Genomic DNA, 18,129 nt, shown 5'->3' with positions numbered 1-18,129 from the left:
CGTCTTTCCCAAGTAGCCCGCGCGAGAGCGATGATGTCTAGCAATCCTTATGAGCTCTGGAGATAAGAGTCCTTACACAATACTAGTTATACAATTCACGGATAGAGGGCGTCAGAGTTCGCTTTGCCGACTCATACACAACACATACTGGCAACACGGAGAAATGTTTCAGAATAATTCGGTGACGATATGCCACAATAGTCTTATATGTAATGAGCAGGTGCCTGCTCATCACAGTTTTCCTTGTCTTGTCAGCATTTCCCCGTCAGTCAGTCGAAAAATTTAAGAAATTGAGGTGCACATGGTCCTGAGGTTCACTCAGCCTACACGAAAAATGAGCATCAGGTTAATTTCTGGAGGCAAAGGCGGCCGGGCATAGAGCTAACCACTCCACCCCACCAACTGTCGAGGTTCTGGATAGTGGAAGCCTTTACCTTCCACCCTTACAAAGGGCCTTCATGGTCTGTACGGAGATGTCTGAAATAGATAACCAAACCCCATGGTGGTACAGCACTCATGGGCATGGGTGGTGATGATTGTTGTTTTAAGAGAAAAGAGAACTAGGCAACCATCACCTATCGAGATTAATCGGACGGAAAAATTGAAGGGGTCCTACACTTCAAAAAATGAAGGTACTGGCCAAAGAAGGAGGACCACGAATGACCTGAAAATGAAAGACAAAATATTATCCGCATCCGCAAATGGTTATCCGCAGTTATTCTAAATACTTAACTGTATTAGACCCAAGGTATGGAAACGGACAGATCTGTTAACATAATACAATAGGGCTGATACCTGGCACATGACCCCCTACAGTCGCAGAGGGATTTCCACTTGCGACAAGTACCGACGTATTGAGAGGTTCTCTCTCGGAACCGTTGTTTCTTCCTTCCGATAATTGCGGGCAGTTTCCAGTTAGGCTTAGGTCAGATTTACGGCTTTATGGTCTCAAGGCTCTTTATATATCACCATCCTCCCATACATATAACAAGGGTCGCCTAACCACACGCAATAATAAGAGTATACCTGAGTAAAAATCAATAAAGTTCATTATTTAGAAATTATCAGCAAAATTATCTGGACTGCGATAGTTTTCATCCGCCAAGACATTAACTTCGCGGATATCCAGGGATACCCCGATCCGTGCAGGGTTCTCTCCATAAGTCTCATAACCTAATACCATCGGGGTCGGAAAAGGACAAGAGTTGACCAAGAGAGGTCGGATAGAATAGGTGAAAGTAAGGAGCCTGGTATAAGTGGAAGTAATGCCAGCTCTCAGCTAAGTTAAGGGCTCCTGAGGCCCCCTTTAGTCACCTCTTACCTCAGGCAGGGGTTACTGTGGGTATCCTTCTACCAGCCTCACCCAGGGGGAGATGGGCCTTGGCCTACGGACCACTGGTCAATCTCATGGCCTGCAGATTACGAGATAAGGATCAGTCACCTTGACGAATCCTCTCGGCCGTTATTCTTGAAATTCTGTACCGAGGCTGCTATATCACCAGATAATAATACTTAACCTGGCCGGAAATCGAACCCAGCGCCTCCTGGTAAACTGCAGGGTCGCATATTGATTAAATGGAACAAAGTTTTGAAAATTTTCCTCTGCTCTCGCAGAATAAAACACGTAGCATTTACACTGGATATACAGTGGTGTTTAAAATCACAGCATATCAGTACCATCCTAGTCATCACTTACCCAAAGATCGCTCACGACCGAAGACTATCCAGGAGTCTGACGCAGTTCCAAGTCCATGCTGGAACAGTATAGGAGGAGAAGTCTTGATTCCAGGGATGCGGTGAACACCAAGAATGTAACCATCGTCCGTCTGTACGCTATGTGTCTCCATTTTGTATCCATCCTTTGTTGCTCTCTCGGGCTGAAAAGATACGACTGGTTAGACTTGTCACAAGTACAGAATCTGAATACAGTCGCGCATTTATACTGGACGGGTCAGGAATACAACCCACATTTTGTAGTCCAGCCTGGAAACATCGGTCCCTACCATACTCAAATATAGCAAAATGCATATCTTAAGCTGTACACTTGGGGAACAGGACTAACAAGATGCCAGATATTTTACACATCATCCGCAAATGCACTTGAAAATGTTCTTTGACACGAACGAAGTGTTTGCAGGACTAAAAATTGTATATGCCAATGATATGGTTCCAATATCCCAAAACAATTGGCAACCACAGGAAGCCTTTAATCGATTAATAGATTGCGCGGACAGGAACAACCTAATGATAAACGAAAGGAAGAGAGTTTCAATGATATTTTGACGGGGTGGTCGAATATCCTCAACTGATGGTAGGCCTATATACACAGTTCAAAAAAAAAATTAGGGGAACATGTATTGTAACGTCTGGCATGTGAACGTTAATTTGGCAGGTGGAATTCCAATGGTCGTACAGTATACCTTGAGACCTTAGCTATTCAGGGTATGTCAAATTGAAGTTATACTCCATCTGTAGGCGTAGCCATGCATTGAAATGTCAGGTGACCCCTCAAAACAAAGTAAGTAGCGGTGCGTTCTTGTGTCGTTGTGAGGTACACAGACTAGTGCGGTCATTTGAACACGTTGCACGTAAACCAGCACATCCCATGAGACATCTTAACGAGGTTCAAGTCGCAAGGGCTGTCACTTTAATCCAGGAAGGATGGACTGTTCGTCGTGTTTCTGTGGATTTCAATGTCTCTCCGTCAGTTATTGAACGTTTGTGGAATCGTTACAATGAGACAGGCCAGTTCAAAAGGAGGGTTGGACAAGTTCGTGGACGCATGACAACCCTACAGGATGGCCGATATCTGAGCATCGATGCGTTGCGGCGTCGTTCAGCAACTGCCAGAGAACTGGACAAGACCGCAGGAGGGTCACTGGACCCACGGTGTCTGACCAGACGGTAAGGAAGAGGTTAAGAGAAGTGTCCTTACGACCCAGACGTCCTGTTCGAGTGCCCCGTTTAACACAACATCGCGCAGTTCGCCTTCTTTTTGTCCGTACCCACGTCAACTGGCAACTTCGTCAATGGAGACCTGTGTTGTTCACAGACGAGTCCAGATTTCCCCTGACACAGCGTGATGGACGTCAACGTGTATGGAGATGATGTGGTGAGCAGTACATGCCAAATGTTGTTCAGGAAGGCGACTGATTCGGACAAGGTTCTGTGATGATTTGGGGTGGCATCAGTATTGATGGCCGTACGGATCTTGTCGTCGTCCGTGGTAATCTTACCTCTGCGGGGTACATCGAGCATAAACTGCTACAGCATATGTTGGTAGCTGCATACGGTGTTGACCATGAATTCGTACTCATGCACGAAATGGCAGGGCTCATGTAGAGCTGTCTTGCGAGAATTGTACATTCAAGAGATGGAATGGCCAGCAGTGAGTTCCGACCTTAATCCCATCGATTATGTGTGGGATAGGCTTGACAGAAGTGTTCTTGGGCGTCCTGTTCCACCACAAACTCTCCAAGACCTCGAACAGGCTCTCATTGAAGAATGGGACCTGATACCGCAACGTGACCTCCGTCAACTTATACGGAGCATGCCACATAGGTGCCAAGTTGTGATAAATGCTTGTGGAGGACATACATCATACAGAAGCTCTCCAACTGTGATAAAAATCCACCCTGGAGACTGTTATCACTTTGTTTTCGCCCCTATTTGGACATTTCCGTTTGTGTTATGAAAATGAACGCGAATGCAAAGAATAAAAGTTTTGTTGGTGTAATATAACTTGGTGTGAGGTATTGCTTTATGGAGCATGGCATACGTTCAAAAATATATTTCCCTATTTTTTTTTGAATTGTGTATTTTGCATGAGACATAACTTGCAAATGTTAACCATTTCAAACATTCTGACATCACCTTTATAGTTCCGGGAATACACTGGCAGTACATGTACGAGAAATGTTTTCAGTTTTGAGGATTGCGATGAGTGGCATTCCACACTTAAATCAACTTTTACTATAAACGGCTATTCAACTTTTCATACCAATTGTGACTTATGGTCTAAATTTAATACGGCATTACCTCACTTTGAGAGACATGAAAGAGATCGAAAAAGTGAAGGCCACATACTTAAAGAAGGTGCTAAGTCTATCAGAATACACAATGTCCCGTCTAGTGTATGAGATGACAAGGGAGATATTTCTTATTCAGGATCTTCGATGCCGCATGGTGCTACCATCTACTCCAGCCTACAACGAGCTACTCAAGGAACTGCAGCAAAAATAAAGCGGATGTATGGATGGAATGGTACGCCACAAAGGCCATGACCTCTCAGATGGGCTGGAGAAAACTAGGAACTGCGACACCTGGTGACCCGAATGGCAGTGCACGGTTTCCACCAACGATTATGCAGAAGGAAAAGTTATCATTAACCTGATGAGGACTGTGTGTGTGTGACCGTTGCAGTCAACATTGTGAGGGATATCACGTTCTAAAGTGTCCCAAAGTGTCCGTAACGAAATTCTTCCTGGAGGAGTAATTTTAGTCGATTATTTACACTGACTGGCAGAGCAAATGCAACACCAAGAAGGAGTGGTCAGAACTTTATGCCAATTGCAGGGTAGACTGACGTCACTGAGGTATGCTCATGATGTGAAATGCGCCGCTGTGCTGCGCACGTAGCGAACGATAAATGGGACACGGCGTTGGCGAATGGCCCACTTCGTACCGTGATTTCTCAGCCGACAGTCATTGTAGAACGTGTTGTCGTGTGCCACAGGACACGTGTATAGCTAAGAATGCCAGGCCGCCGTTAACGGAGGCATTTCCAGCAGACAGACGACTTTACGAGGGGTATGGTGATCGGGCTGAGAAGGGCAGGTTGGTCGCTTCGTCAAATCGCAGCCGATACCCATAGGGATGTGTCCACGGTGCAGCGCCTGTGGCGAAGATGGTTGGCGCAGGGACATGTGGCACGTGCGAGGGGTCCAGGCGCAGCCCGAGTGACGTCAGCACGCGAGGATCGGCGCATCCGCCGCCAAGCGGTGGCAGCCCCGCACGCCACGTCAACCGCCATTCTTCAGCATGTGCAAGACACCCTGGCTGTTCCAATATCGACCAGAACAATTTCCCGTCGATTGGTTGAAGGAGGCCTGCACTCCCGGCGTCCGCTCAGAAGACTACCATTGACTCCACAGCATAGACGTGCACGCCTGGCATGGTGCCGGGCTAGAGCGACTTGGATGAGGGAATGGCGGAACGTCGTGTTCTCCGATGAGTCACGCTTCTGTTCTGTCAGTGATAGTCACCGCAGACGAGTGTGGCGTCGGCGTGGAGAAAGGTCAAATCCGGCAGTAACTGTGGAGCGCCCTACCGCTAGACAACGCGGCATCATGGTTTGGGGCGCTATTGCGTATGATTCCACGTTACCCCTAGTGCGTATTCAAGGCACGTTAAATGCCCACCGCTACGTGCAGCATGTGCTGCGGCCGGTGGCACTCCCGTACCTTCAGGGGCTGCCCAATGCTCTGTTTCAGCAGGATAATGCCCGCCCACACACTGCTCGCATCTCGCAACAGGCTCTACGAGGTGTACAGATGCTTCCGTGGCCAGCGTACTCTCCGGATCTCTCACCAATCGAACACGTGTGGGATCTCATTGGACGCCGTTTGCAAACTCTGCCCCAGCCTCGTACGGACGACCAACTGTGGCAAATGGTTGACAGAGAATGGAGAACCATCCCTCAGGACACCACCCGCACTCTTATTGACTCTGTACCTTGACGTGTTTCTGCGTGCATCGGCGCTTGCGGTGGTCCTACATCCTACTGAGTCGATGCCGTGCGCATTGTGTAACCTGCATATCGGTTTGAAATAAACATCAATTATTCGTCCGTGCCGTCTCTGTTTTCCCCCCAACTTTCATCCCTTTCGAACCACTCCTTCTTGGTGTTGCATTTGCTCTGTCAGTCAGTGTACAATAGACTAATAGAACCACCCGTAGTACGGAGACAGGTGGCGATATAGTTGGGCATGGAGGCATACAGACATCTGGAGTAAGATTCTGCCATAGCCGGCGCAGCTGACCCTCCAAATTTGCCGTAGCTGCCGCTGGCCGAAGTCTCAAACGTTCTGAGTACGCGAGAGGTCGGGAGTCCTTGCTGTCGAACGAAGCTAGTTGGTATGACGAAAGCACACCAGAAATACCTGTGCTGTGCAAGACTGGGCATTTTCCTTCTGGAAAATAAAGTTGTTGCGCTGCACCCGGAAGGGAATCAAATACGGTTACAGAATTTCTTAGACGTGTCAAGGTCAGGGTTCCTGCAATCACCACCAGTAGGAAGCGGTAATCGTAGGTAATAGCACCCTACACAATGGGTTTGTGTTCTGCTCTGCAATGAAGCGTGGAACACTGTGATTGCTATGACGTCTGCAGACTCGAATTCAACTATGGTCTCAATCCAGACAGAACCATGATTCGTCGCTGAACATTACGAGTCACTAATACGCAAGCTGCCACCCTGCCCTTTCCTGGCAGAAGTTCAAACGTGCTTGGAAATTCTCAGGTCGTAATTTGTACACGTATAAGCAACTTAGCGACTCTTCCAACCACTAAATTATTACTGGGTTCAACTTCACCAAAACGAGACTGATTTGTATCCCACGTTCGGAGAAAGAACTACGTATTCGATACTAAAGCGCACTTAACGAGTGCTAAACATGAAGCAAAATTAAGACTGAATGATTCTACTGAACAAGTTGCTTTACGTCGCACCGACACAGATAGGTCTTATGGCAATGATGGGGTAGGAAAGGGCTAGGAGTGGGAAGGAAGCGGCCGTGGCCTTAATTGAGATACAGCCCCAGTATTTTCCTGACGTGAGAATGGGAAACCACGGAAAATCATTTTTAGGGCTACCGACAGTGGGTTTCGAACCCACTATCTCACTAATACTGGATACTGACTGCACTTAAGCGACTGCAGCTATCGAGCTCGGTGATTCTATTGAAAAATGAAAACAGGGCGGTTTGCAATGTCGCTTTTTACTTGATAATGTGGGTCGGCTTTTGTCGTAGACATTTACGTATTTATGGACAGGGAGTAAGATATTCCAACGTTTCCTGGAACTAAGCCCGTCATGTTCAGTTCGCATCTATAGATAGCTGGACGTATTGTACGCTCAAAGCCCTTGTAGCCGTGTCCCGATACAACCCCGTAATAGCTTTATTGGTCACTATCCAGACGTAGGAAGACCGATGAAGAAAGAGCCCTTCAGTAACGGTTGGTAACATTGTCCGAGCAGGCAAGTAAGGCGCAAACAATATAGAGAGCATCATCCTGTGTGCTGTACCGCACGCTCGCGATGATAGCTGATGGGACAATATTGATTTTTTCCATTGTAGTGGCTATAGACTATTACTCTCTTCAAGGTCTATCCGCAGAGTCTTGGCACAATTTGGGAAGGATGCAAAGGACTATCGACCATTGTGTTTTTGGCGTTTGAATGGAGGCCTATTGTCGAGGAAAAGGAAGGACAATGGTGGTGGTGGGGGGTGAGGAATCCTTAAAATGTGTAATTAAAACCTTGTGTAAAAATTATTTTAAAAGATAAAACGTCTTTTTTAAAATTTCTGTTGTGCTTCTGCTTGAAAGCGTGTTTTAAATTGTAAGCTGAATAAATGTTTTAATAGTATTTTAGTTAAGGTCTGTATAGAATGGAATTGTCAAGATAAATGTAATTCAGAATTAAAAACATGTATAGCAAATGTTTGAACTGTGTTATAATAGTTGGAAAAAGTCAGAATGGTTTAGAACAGACAGAGGACCTCAACAAAGAAGTGTACTTTACCCAGTGCTCTTTAATATAGTGATGGACAACATTAGGAGGAAAGTTTCGCCAAGGGTCAACAGCAAATGATATGAAAGTCATCGCATATTCAGATGATAAAAATGAACAAAAATTGGAGGAACAACTAAATACCTGGCAGAGGGCAATTGAAGAAGCAGGCGTGGAAATAAGTTTTAAGAAAAGTGAAGTATTGAAAATCAGTAGAGAAAAGAGAGAAATGTAGGATGTTAGGTGTAATGGAAAAATTCTTAAAGAATTCTTAAGGAAGTAAGCTAACTGGGAAAGGAAACGTCAAGGAAGAAATTTCGGAGAGGATAGGAAATTGCTCAGAATTTTATTACTTTGTATCAGACATAATTAGAAATTGGAAATGACCTACCAAAGCAAAAATCGTGATATATAAATCATATTATTTGCCAATACTGACCAATGAATCAGAATTTTGGACTTGGAAAAAAAAATCTGAGTAGATTACAAGCGACAGAGATGCACTTCTTGCAAGGGATCTTAGGTAAAACAAGGAGGGACAAGATAAGAAATGAAACGATACGAAACACACTACAGATCAACCCCCTGAAAGAAACCATGGAGAGAAATAGGCTGAAATGGTTTGGCCACGTCAAAATAATGGGACATGAAAGATTACCAAGAAGAGCTCTGGAATGGACAGAATTTGGAAGAAGACCAAGTGGAAGAGCACGAACAAGATGGTGGGTCAGGTGGAGATTGATGTAAATCGAAGAGGACTACAATGGGAGACAATGATGAATGATAGACTGTGGGAAAAAGGAGAAGAATGGACGAGGCTCTGTGAAACGTGTCAGGAAGGAGAATGATAATAAGAAAAAGCTATCTGACGGCGAAGTATCGACGGAACCCGGTCTAGAAAACCAAGAATAACGACAGAGAGGATTCGTCGCACTGACCATATTAACCTCGAACTGAGCAGCAGTCACTTGGTAGGCCAAGGCCCTTTAGGGCTGTAGCACCAGGGTGGTGGTGGTGGTGGTGGTGGTGGTGGATAGATTATGAATTTTAAGTCGATCAAGTATCCACAATTCAAGTTACTGTGTGCGACCCATCATCACTGAACGCTCTGGTGTTACTGACGGATACGGCTAACAGCCGTACCGTGTGGAAGCCAAAAACTTTACCCAGCAGTTTACGGCAAAAATCTTACCGTGGGAAAGCTACTATAGCATAAGAGCTTACCACCCGGTTGGACCAGCATTGTCAACATTCTCAACTGGTTTGAAAGACAGGCCAAGGTAGTCATTCTCAAGAGAATAACATACAAAAGAAATAGGTTCAGTCCCGATCTATAGGTAATCGAGGAGTGTCTGTTCAAAAGGCGCTATTTCCATCATAAGAAAGTTGTGGGAATGCCTACAATAAACACAGCCAGGTCAAGTGAACTCTTTATATAAACAAATAGACTTATTAGCCTTCCTTGAGAAATCCATGACAGACAACACACACCTCTCTCTCCTTTCCACTGCCTGCAGCTTAATTACCACTCTGTTAAGAGAGGCCAAGGAGTTACTCTTGTTCCATACCTCGCCAGAACAACCTCATATATAAATGGATTTTACGCACGGTCTGCTCGCCTCTGGAGTCTTCTACCATCCGAGGTAAAAGTGCTTCCTCTCTCACTTCCTCCACGCAGTATAGAAAATGTATATGTAAATAGAAACTCATATATGATGTTTATAACTTCTATAAATTAGAATGTCAAGAATGAGGAATGCAAGTACAGTTGCATTTGGGCGAATGTGAATGCGTGCGGGTGTGAGAGTAGTTGTGAGTGAGGGTATAAATGACCGGGTCTTCTTACTATAATATGTACAGCATAAACCAAGATAATTATTATTCTAAGGGTACAGTGTTTGGAGTGTAAATATGCAAATTTGAAATTGTCTACCTGTATGTATTCAATACAGTTTATGTAAACATGCATGTGGGGATGGAGGCACTTCCGTGTACGTAGGGCTTGCCCTTTATCTATTTACGCTCCCTAGATTGTACATGAACAATTTAAGAATAAATAAATAAATAAATAAATAAATAAATAAATAAATAAATAAATAAATAAATAAATAAATAAATAAATAAATAAATAAATAAATAAATAAATAAATAAATAAATAAATAAATAAATAAATAAATAAATCACTGCCTTTGTACCGTAAAATATTGAGTGTTACTATTTCTCTAGAAATACAATGGATCTTGTGAAGTTTTTTACTCTAGAACATCTATTGTAGTATTATGAAAAATTCACTTTAAAGTTGATTATTCACATTTCATTATTATGAGCTGTATTTAGGATCTCAATTTTCTTATGGCAATTAGATAAATATATCCGTTACATGCTCGGGTACATGAATCTATTATATCTAGCAATGTAACCATATATCTGTAAAGGCTGCGTGATGGTTATAGGACGCACATTCATACTGTGGAATCCTTTATACTTTCTGCTAGGCTATTGGATTACAAAACACAATATATACAGGGTGTATGAGAACGATATCGACAAAATAATCGGGGATGTTCATCGTGTTATATTAAGAACGAAGGCGCAATCGGATTGGCGGAGAAAATGTCTCTCTTCAAGAAAATGGGGTTACTTTGTTACTTCTTGCCGCGCGACTCAAATTGAAGAACTTGTCATATTTGCTATGCCAGAGAGCCAGCCGCTGCCTGTTGCTGTGTGTCAGATGGGGGAAGGGAAGGGAGGGGAAGTGGGAGACAGACGTAATGCTTTGTACGAATGCACAAGTTTCTTGTTCGTTTCGCATAGTCGCTTCCCAGTCCAAGTAGGCGGTGTACAGTTCGTTCTACATAAACTGACTACTATGCGAACCCCGTAGAAAGGTATGATGAACTTGTACCAAGAATACAGGCAGCTCTCCAGGTCTTTCGCGACACAACCTGAACAGAGTCCAAATGTCACTGCTATAGCGTTGTGGACTGTGCATCGATGTAGGAGGGGAACAAATTGAACATCTACTGTGAGCAAAACATTGGGCGAATTCTTTCCTTCGTTCAGTATTTCATTCCAATTACTACATTGTGAGTGAAGAAATACACAATTGTGGGGCAGCAGCGTTGCACCTTCGAGCATGTTAAATAATAAAGAAAGTTGCTACGACCAACAGACAAGACGAGAAACGATCTGATGCATTCCTTGACTGACAAGTATGTCTTAATTACAGTGTGTCCTTGTACTGTATGTACAGTTACGGATATTCAATAAACTAACTGTGGATATTGCTGTAAGAGACAAGGACAATCCTGCGCGAGACGAACGAGGAAAAACTTGTCCATACACACGGAGCATTATCTCTGTCTCCATCATACACCCCACTTCCCCTCCCTCCCCTTCTCTTCCCGAAGCACGGCAGCGGCTTGTGCTTTGGGACAATCCTGTAGCGAGTCGAACGAGGAAACTTGTACGTATACGCGGATCATTATCTCTGACTCCATCATACATCCCACTTCCCCTCCCTTCCCTTCTCTTCTCTGAAGCACGGCAGCGGCTTATAGTCTGGCATAGCAAATACGGCGAGAACGTCAGTTTGAATCGCCCACCCGGAAGAAACAAAGTAAGCTCATTTTCTCGAAAAGAAACATTTTCTCCGCCAATCCTTTGCACCATCGTTCTTATAATACAAACAACATCCCTGATTTTTTGTCCGTATAGTTCTTATACATCCCGTACATGATGGAAGTGAACAGAAAAATATCCCTGTCAAAGCAGGTATATTTGATAAAGAAAAATATTTTGACCAGTAAGCACATGCAATAGGAAATTAGGATTTGTTTTTGCAAAATCATCTGTGTGGAGCACACTGATTTATGGAAGTGAACATCTGTCATCAAGAAAACAGAATAAGAATCGCCCTGATGCAGAAGAAATGTAGAGAGGACACAAAATGAAAAGAAAGAGGTAGACTGAAAGAAAAACAAATCGAGATGTATTAAGAGAGTTGATACAGATGAAAGTGTATTAAAGGAATGGGAAGTAGTGAAATGAAATATGGGAAGCCTAAAAGTCTACAAAGAAGAAGACGAAAGCTGTGGCAAAAGCGAAGGCTGAGGTAGTGAAGGAGGCTATGCAGAGCTGGAAAGAAGGCAGGATGACAGGCAACTAATAAGGATTGCTAAAGCATGAGATAAAGCGTTCAAGGACATAACATTAGTGTAGCAGATGCAGAATGAGTCAGGTGTGGTATAATACACGATCTGAAGAAAATACGGTACTGAAAATATGGCTGAAATATTTTGAAGGAATATTGAATGAGGAACAAGTGAGAGAGAAGTACGGGGATTGAGGGGTAAATGAGGGAGTGACCCAAGCCATAAGTAGGGAAGAAGTGGAATACGCGGTAAAGGAAACGAAATAATGGAAAGGCAGTTGGCGCAGATCAAATCCCAATATAAGCATGGAAACGCCTGGGAGAACGAGGCATTGGTATTCTCTGGGATTCAATGGAGAAGATTGGGGAAGGAGAAAGAATGCCACATGAGTGGAGAAGTAGTACAATCCTATCCACATATAAGGGGAAAAGTGATATCCAAAATTGTGGCTTTTATAGAGGGATAAAGCTGGATGTCCCACACAATGAAGATATGGGAAAGGATTACTGAGACGAGGTTACGTTCAGAAACCGAAGTTTGGGAAGTACAGTTTCGATTTATGCCAGGTAGAGGAACAATCGACGCAATACTTGCACTAAGGCAACTGATGGAGAGACACATAGAGATGCAGGCTGATCTACATATGGCCTTCATTGATCTGGAGAAGGCGTATGGCAGAGTTATAGAGAAGTATGAGAAGTAAAGGTGTGCCAGAAAAGTATGCGAGAGTGGTGAAAGGGATGTACGAAGGTGTGATGGCGCAAGTCAGGACCAGTGTAAGTACAACGAAGGAAATTCCAACGAGAGTAGGGCTACATCAGGGGTCTGCTCTCAGTCTATATCACCTTGACCTGATAATAGATGAGCTAGTTAAAGATGTCAAGAAGGTGGCACCATGAAGTACGATGTTTGCTGACGAGAGGAACTACAAGAGAATCTTGAAGAGTGGAAAAATGCTCTGGAAGAAAGAGAAATGAGGATCAGCAGAGTGAAATCAGATTATATGTGTAAAAAGTAAGCACAAGATCTATATATTTATACCTGCAAGAAGAACCACCATAGGTCAGGAAATTTAAATATATGGGTTCTAGTACAAAGTAATGGAGGACTGGAGGCTGAAATACAGCACAGGGTAAATAATAATGGACGGATATACTGGAAGAAATTGATTGAAGTACTGTGTGATAAGAAGGTCAGTTGTAGGATGAAAAGAAAGCTCTCCAAATCTGTGGTTAGATCTACTATGCTTTATAGTGAAGAAATTTGGCCGATCACAAAATTCCAGGAGAGAAAGATGGAAGTGGCAGAAGATGGATGTGCGCAGTTACAAGAAAGCTTAGAATCAGGAATGATTACATCAGAAGATCAGTGAAAGTGGGATCCATAGGAAAGAAGGTTCAAGAAAGTAGGTTAATATGGTAAAGATGGCATGGGCATGTGCAGAGGAAAGGGGAGGACTACGAGGGCAAAAGAGCTGGAAATTCAGAAACTGAAGGGCCCAGGAAGAGAGTAAGACCAAAAATGAGGTGGAAAGACAAAGTAGAAGGAGATCTAAGAGGGAAAGTTTGGAAAAGGGAGGAAGACATTTGTGGAAGAGAAGAATCCACCAGAACAACGCTGACCCTACGTGACGTGGGAAAAGGGTGATATAAAGAAAAAATGAAGAGGAAGACCGGTCTGCCTATCTTGAAGCAAAACTCGAATTAAAACTTGTTCAGAAATGTAGACGAAAGCTGTGTAGCACAGTTTCTGAAGATAATGCTGACGTACGTGGACAAATTAATAACAGTCCTGTATAGAAAGGAGGATATGCACATGTAATATATGTCAAGAGAATTTCAACGGAGGATAAGCTCAAGAACTTACAAGAAACGTCTACAATATTCGGAAAAGAAGCTATGGAAGAACGAAGAGTGCAAATTTACTCTTTCACGAAGAAGGAACCTAAACCCTCCCTGGAAAAAAAATACACGTGTCAGTAATGTAACAGTGCGTTTTCGCTAATTTTTGATCCCGAAAAACACAACTGCATCCACTCGGGGGTTGAGACTACACAAGTGTACAATATGCAGTAATATGTTTTCATTAAACAAACTAGAGATTAACCAATAGAACAATGCTCTTCAGGACCTGCTCACCTGATGAGTTAAACTGAGCACTGTCCCTGCATTCCAGGAGGCCATAGCCCTTAAGGGATTCCACGGCTAATTTATTTATTTATTTATTTATTTATTTATAGAATTAAAAAATATGCCGTATATCTCTTCATCGTCCGTGTCCACATCTGATTCTGCATAAAATTCGTAAATCAGATGCTTACTGAAGTACACTTGAAATTAACCCAAGAAAACTGCAATTTTTTTTAAATTTCTAAGAATAGGCAGCCTTTCTATTGCATGTTCCATCATTTTACACCAGGAATGTCCAACAAGTGTTCATGAAATCAGTTATCCCAGTCCTTGGTTTTACGGCACGCTCCGTAATGACCAAATTGATTGTTCAAATGAGGAACCTCACCTGTATTACTAAAGTACAGGGTCGTTCTTAGAATCCCAGACCGTCCAGCGGCGTTTCCACTCTCGGAGACATAAGCAGCTGTACGGGAGGCGCACGCATAGTCCTTGATCTTGCAAGGAACGTGCGCGTGTTCGACCTGGCAAGCATCATTCGCCAGTATGAATCTCAGCTGTTAACATGATGAGACAGTTATCATTACAGCACCGTATTTTCGTATGAAAAAGTTATTTTAAGTACGAGTCGGCTCGACGGGTACGCGATACATTTGTTCAGCAATTTACAATTACCTTCTTGAGCACAGATTCACGTAATTGTAAATTTGAAACTACTGGTCCAAAGGTCACCATGGAGGCTATACAATGTTGACAGTGGGATCAGGAAGACAAACTTTGAGAAAACATCCTAAGTACACTGCTTTCGAAATATGAATTGCTTTCATAGTCAGAAAATGAAATGTAAGGGGTTATAGGAGGAGCTGTGGAAAAAGTTATTAAAGAAGAGAGCCATTAAACGTGTATTGTTACTTTAAACCACTTTTCCACTTACTGCTTTCATGAAAAGCTCTGGTGCCAGTTTGCGGGCTTTAAGGATCGCCTTTTCAATCCCCGTGTATCCATACACACCCATCATCATCCTCATGAGGATATATAAAGCTGCGCCCTGGATCATCGTAACCTAAAACAAGAAGAACATAAGAGTAAATACATGTTTTAAAAATATAAAAATCAAGTGGAATGAATTAATTGGAATTAGGTTTCTTTGAGAAAAAGTGACCGAAATGTTAGATAATCCGCGAATATACATTATAAATAATAAATACATTTATTCTTCCTCAAATGACTGGGTTGCCAAACCGACAAAGAATATATAATAGCCTATAAATAATATAACAATATAAATTTAATACCTAATCTAATTACAACACAGAATAAAAAACAGTTATTCTCTTGATAATGTTGAGAAAACAATAATTAGTGACAAAGAAGCAGCAGATAAATTACTTTAATTGATTTAATTAAGTGGGTGGAACGTAGAGGTGATGCCTCAAGATCAATATCGAGGCTTTTATTTAGAATTTGTTAGACGTCGCACCGACACAGATAGGTCCTATTGCGACGATGGGATAGAAGATGCCTAGGAGTAGGAAGGAAGGTACATCCCCAGCATTTTCCTGGTGTGAAAAATGGGAAACCACGGAAAAACGTCTTCAGCGCTGTCGACAGTGGGGTTCGAACCCACTATCTCCCGGATGCAAACTCACAGCTGCGCGCCCCTAACCGTACGGCCAACTCACCCGTTATATCGAGGTTTTCACTGTTTGTATGCCCCGGCTCACAATGGTGTAATTCAGCACACCAAAGCGTCGTAAGTAGGTGACCAGTAGTTTAGGAATGGTGCCCCTTGCACCCATCATGAGCCCTATGACCTCGATGTCCTCAAGGTTGTACATATTGAGGTAATATGGAATTGTTGGTGAATATATCCTTTCTTTCTTCATCGACTTCAACGGGCTGTTATGCATGTGCTTGAAATCTGACTGTCGAGAATGAAACCCTTCTTGGTCCCCGATTTGAAGGCGATCATGTCACGATGGCTGGAACGGAATCCACTCAGACTCGCGAGGTGAACTGAGCACAGTCCTTCAACCATCCTCGAAGTGGTTTTCCGTGATTTCCCCACTTCTCTTCCAGGCAAATGCTGGGACGGTACCTAACTTAAGGCCATAACCGCTTCCTTCTCTATCCTTCACAATCTTGCAATCCCTCATAAGGCCCTTGTTCAGAATAGTAGGTGAGGCCCCCTGGGCGGGGTACTGGTCGTCCTCCCCAGTTGTATCCCCGACTGAAAATCTCAAGCTCCAGGACACTGCCCTTGAGGCGATAGACGTGGGATCCCTTGCTGAGTCCGAGGGAAAAACCAACCCTGGACGGAAAATGGAATAAGAAAGAAAGAAAGAAAGAAAGAAAGAAAGAATAATAACGTTATTGACTTTACGTCCCACGAACTACTTTTGAAGGATTTCGGAGACCCCGAGGTGCCGGAATTTAGACTCGCAGGAGTTCTTTTATGTGCCAGTAAATCTACCGACAGGAGGCTGACGTATTTGAGCACCTTCAAATACCACCGGACTGAGCCAGGATCGAACCTGCCAAGTTGGGGTCAGAAGGCCAGCGCCTCAACCGTCTGAGCTACTCAGCCCGGCATATTATTATTGTTATTTACAATCTGCTTTACGTCGTATCGGCACAGACAGGTCTTATGGCGACGATGGGATAGGAAAGGGTAGAAATAGGAAGGAAACGACCGTGGCCTTAATTAATGTACAACCCCAGCATTTGCCTGATGTGAAACTGGGAAACCATTGAGAACCATATTCAGGGCTGCAGACAGTGGTGTTCGAACCCACTATCTCCCGAATGCAAGCCGATAACTGCGTGTCCTAAATCACGCAGTCACTGGCTTATTATTATTATTATTATTATTATTATTATTATTATTATTATTATTATTATTATTATTATTATTATTATTATTTCCCAAAGTGCTTCATAGGAATGAATGAATGAATACTCTTCTCTCTCAGTCACTGATGACCACCAACTGGAGAGAGCGTATTCGTTTATTGTAATCGGAATTATTACATGGAGTTAGTTTTGAACGTACTACATAATAATAATATGCATTTGGTATACAACATATCCTTGGATTATTATTTTTAATTTTTTTTTTTGCTAGTTGCTTTACGTCGGTCCGACATAGATAGGTCTTATGGCGACGATGGGACAGGAAAGGGCTAGGAATAGGAAGGAAGTGGCCGTGGCCTTAATTAATTGCCTGGTGTGAAAATGGGAAACCATGGAAAACCATTTTCAGGGCTGTCAACAGTGGGGTTCGAACCTACTACCTCCCGAATACTGGATACTGGCCGCACTTAAGTGACTGCAGCTATCGAGCTCGGTATTATTATTATTATTATTATTATTATTATTATTATTATTATTATTATTATTATTATTATTATTATTATTATTATTATTATTATTATTATTATTATTATTATTATTATTATTATTATTATTATACAACCTTATTTATACTACATGTGAGTGGACGAAGGCAATGAACAGAATCTCATTCCCCCCGCCCAGTCACGTACGACCTCCAACGTGGTGGAGAGACCACCCGACCATCGCAAGCATTGCTATCACATGCCACTGAGTTCGTTCGTTTTCAAAATGTACCAAACTTATTCCAACTAACAAACTGTCATAATACATAATTAAACTATGTTTCACTGCTACAGAAAATAATAATAATAATAATAATAATAATAATAATAATAATAATAATAATAATAATAATAATAATAATAATAGCATGTGGCCTTCGATGAGGCCTCATGCAGATCTTTCGAGTTGACGCTGTATAGACGACCTGCGTCTCTGTGAAGAATGGGGTCCTACCTCTGATGAAATCTAATGCTGAAGGCGTCACAAACAATCAGTCCCCGAACCATAGGAATTAACTAATGAAAAATCCCCGACCCGACCTGAAATCGAACCCATCACCTGCATGCTAACCATTTAGCCATGGAGCCGGACACTGCTACAGTACATACAGTTATTTAGATATGTCTTTGAAAGTTAGACAACCTTGGGCTGGGA

At 42.9% G+C, this 18,129-nt stretch overlaps 1 protein-coding gene across 1 annotated transcript in view; it reads right to left on the bottom strand.

Annotated features, from left to right (window-relative positions):
• Positions 1-18,129, bottom strand: part of LOC136875740 (lipase 1) — a 125,130-nt gene that overhangs the window by 64,720 nt on the left and 42,281 nt on the right. The window contains exons 2-3 of the mRNA XM_067149312.2: positions 15,011-15,139; positions 1,697-1,877 (exon numbers count right to left, since the gene is read on the bottom strand). Coding sequence (XP_067005413.2) covers positions 1,697-1,877; positions 15,011-15,133 — 304 coding nt within the window. The 5' untranslated portion in view covers positions 15,134-15,139. The remainder of the gene's footprint in view (positions 1-1,696; positions 1,878-15,010; positions 15,140-18,129) is intronic.

This window comes from Anabrus simplex, chromosome 6 (assembly GCF_040414725.1).
Source record: "Anabrus simplex isolate iqAnaSimp1 chromosome 6, ASM4041472v1, whole genome shotgun sequence".
NCBI classification, from domain to species: Eukaryota; Metazoa; Arthropoda; class Insecta; order Orthoptera; family Tettigoniidae; genus Anabrus; species Anabrus simplex.
The sequence above is the reverse complement of the archived record's forward strand: the minus strand, read 5'-3'. Positions and strand labels throughout refer to the sequence as shown.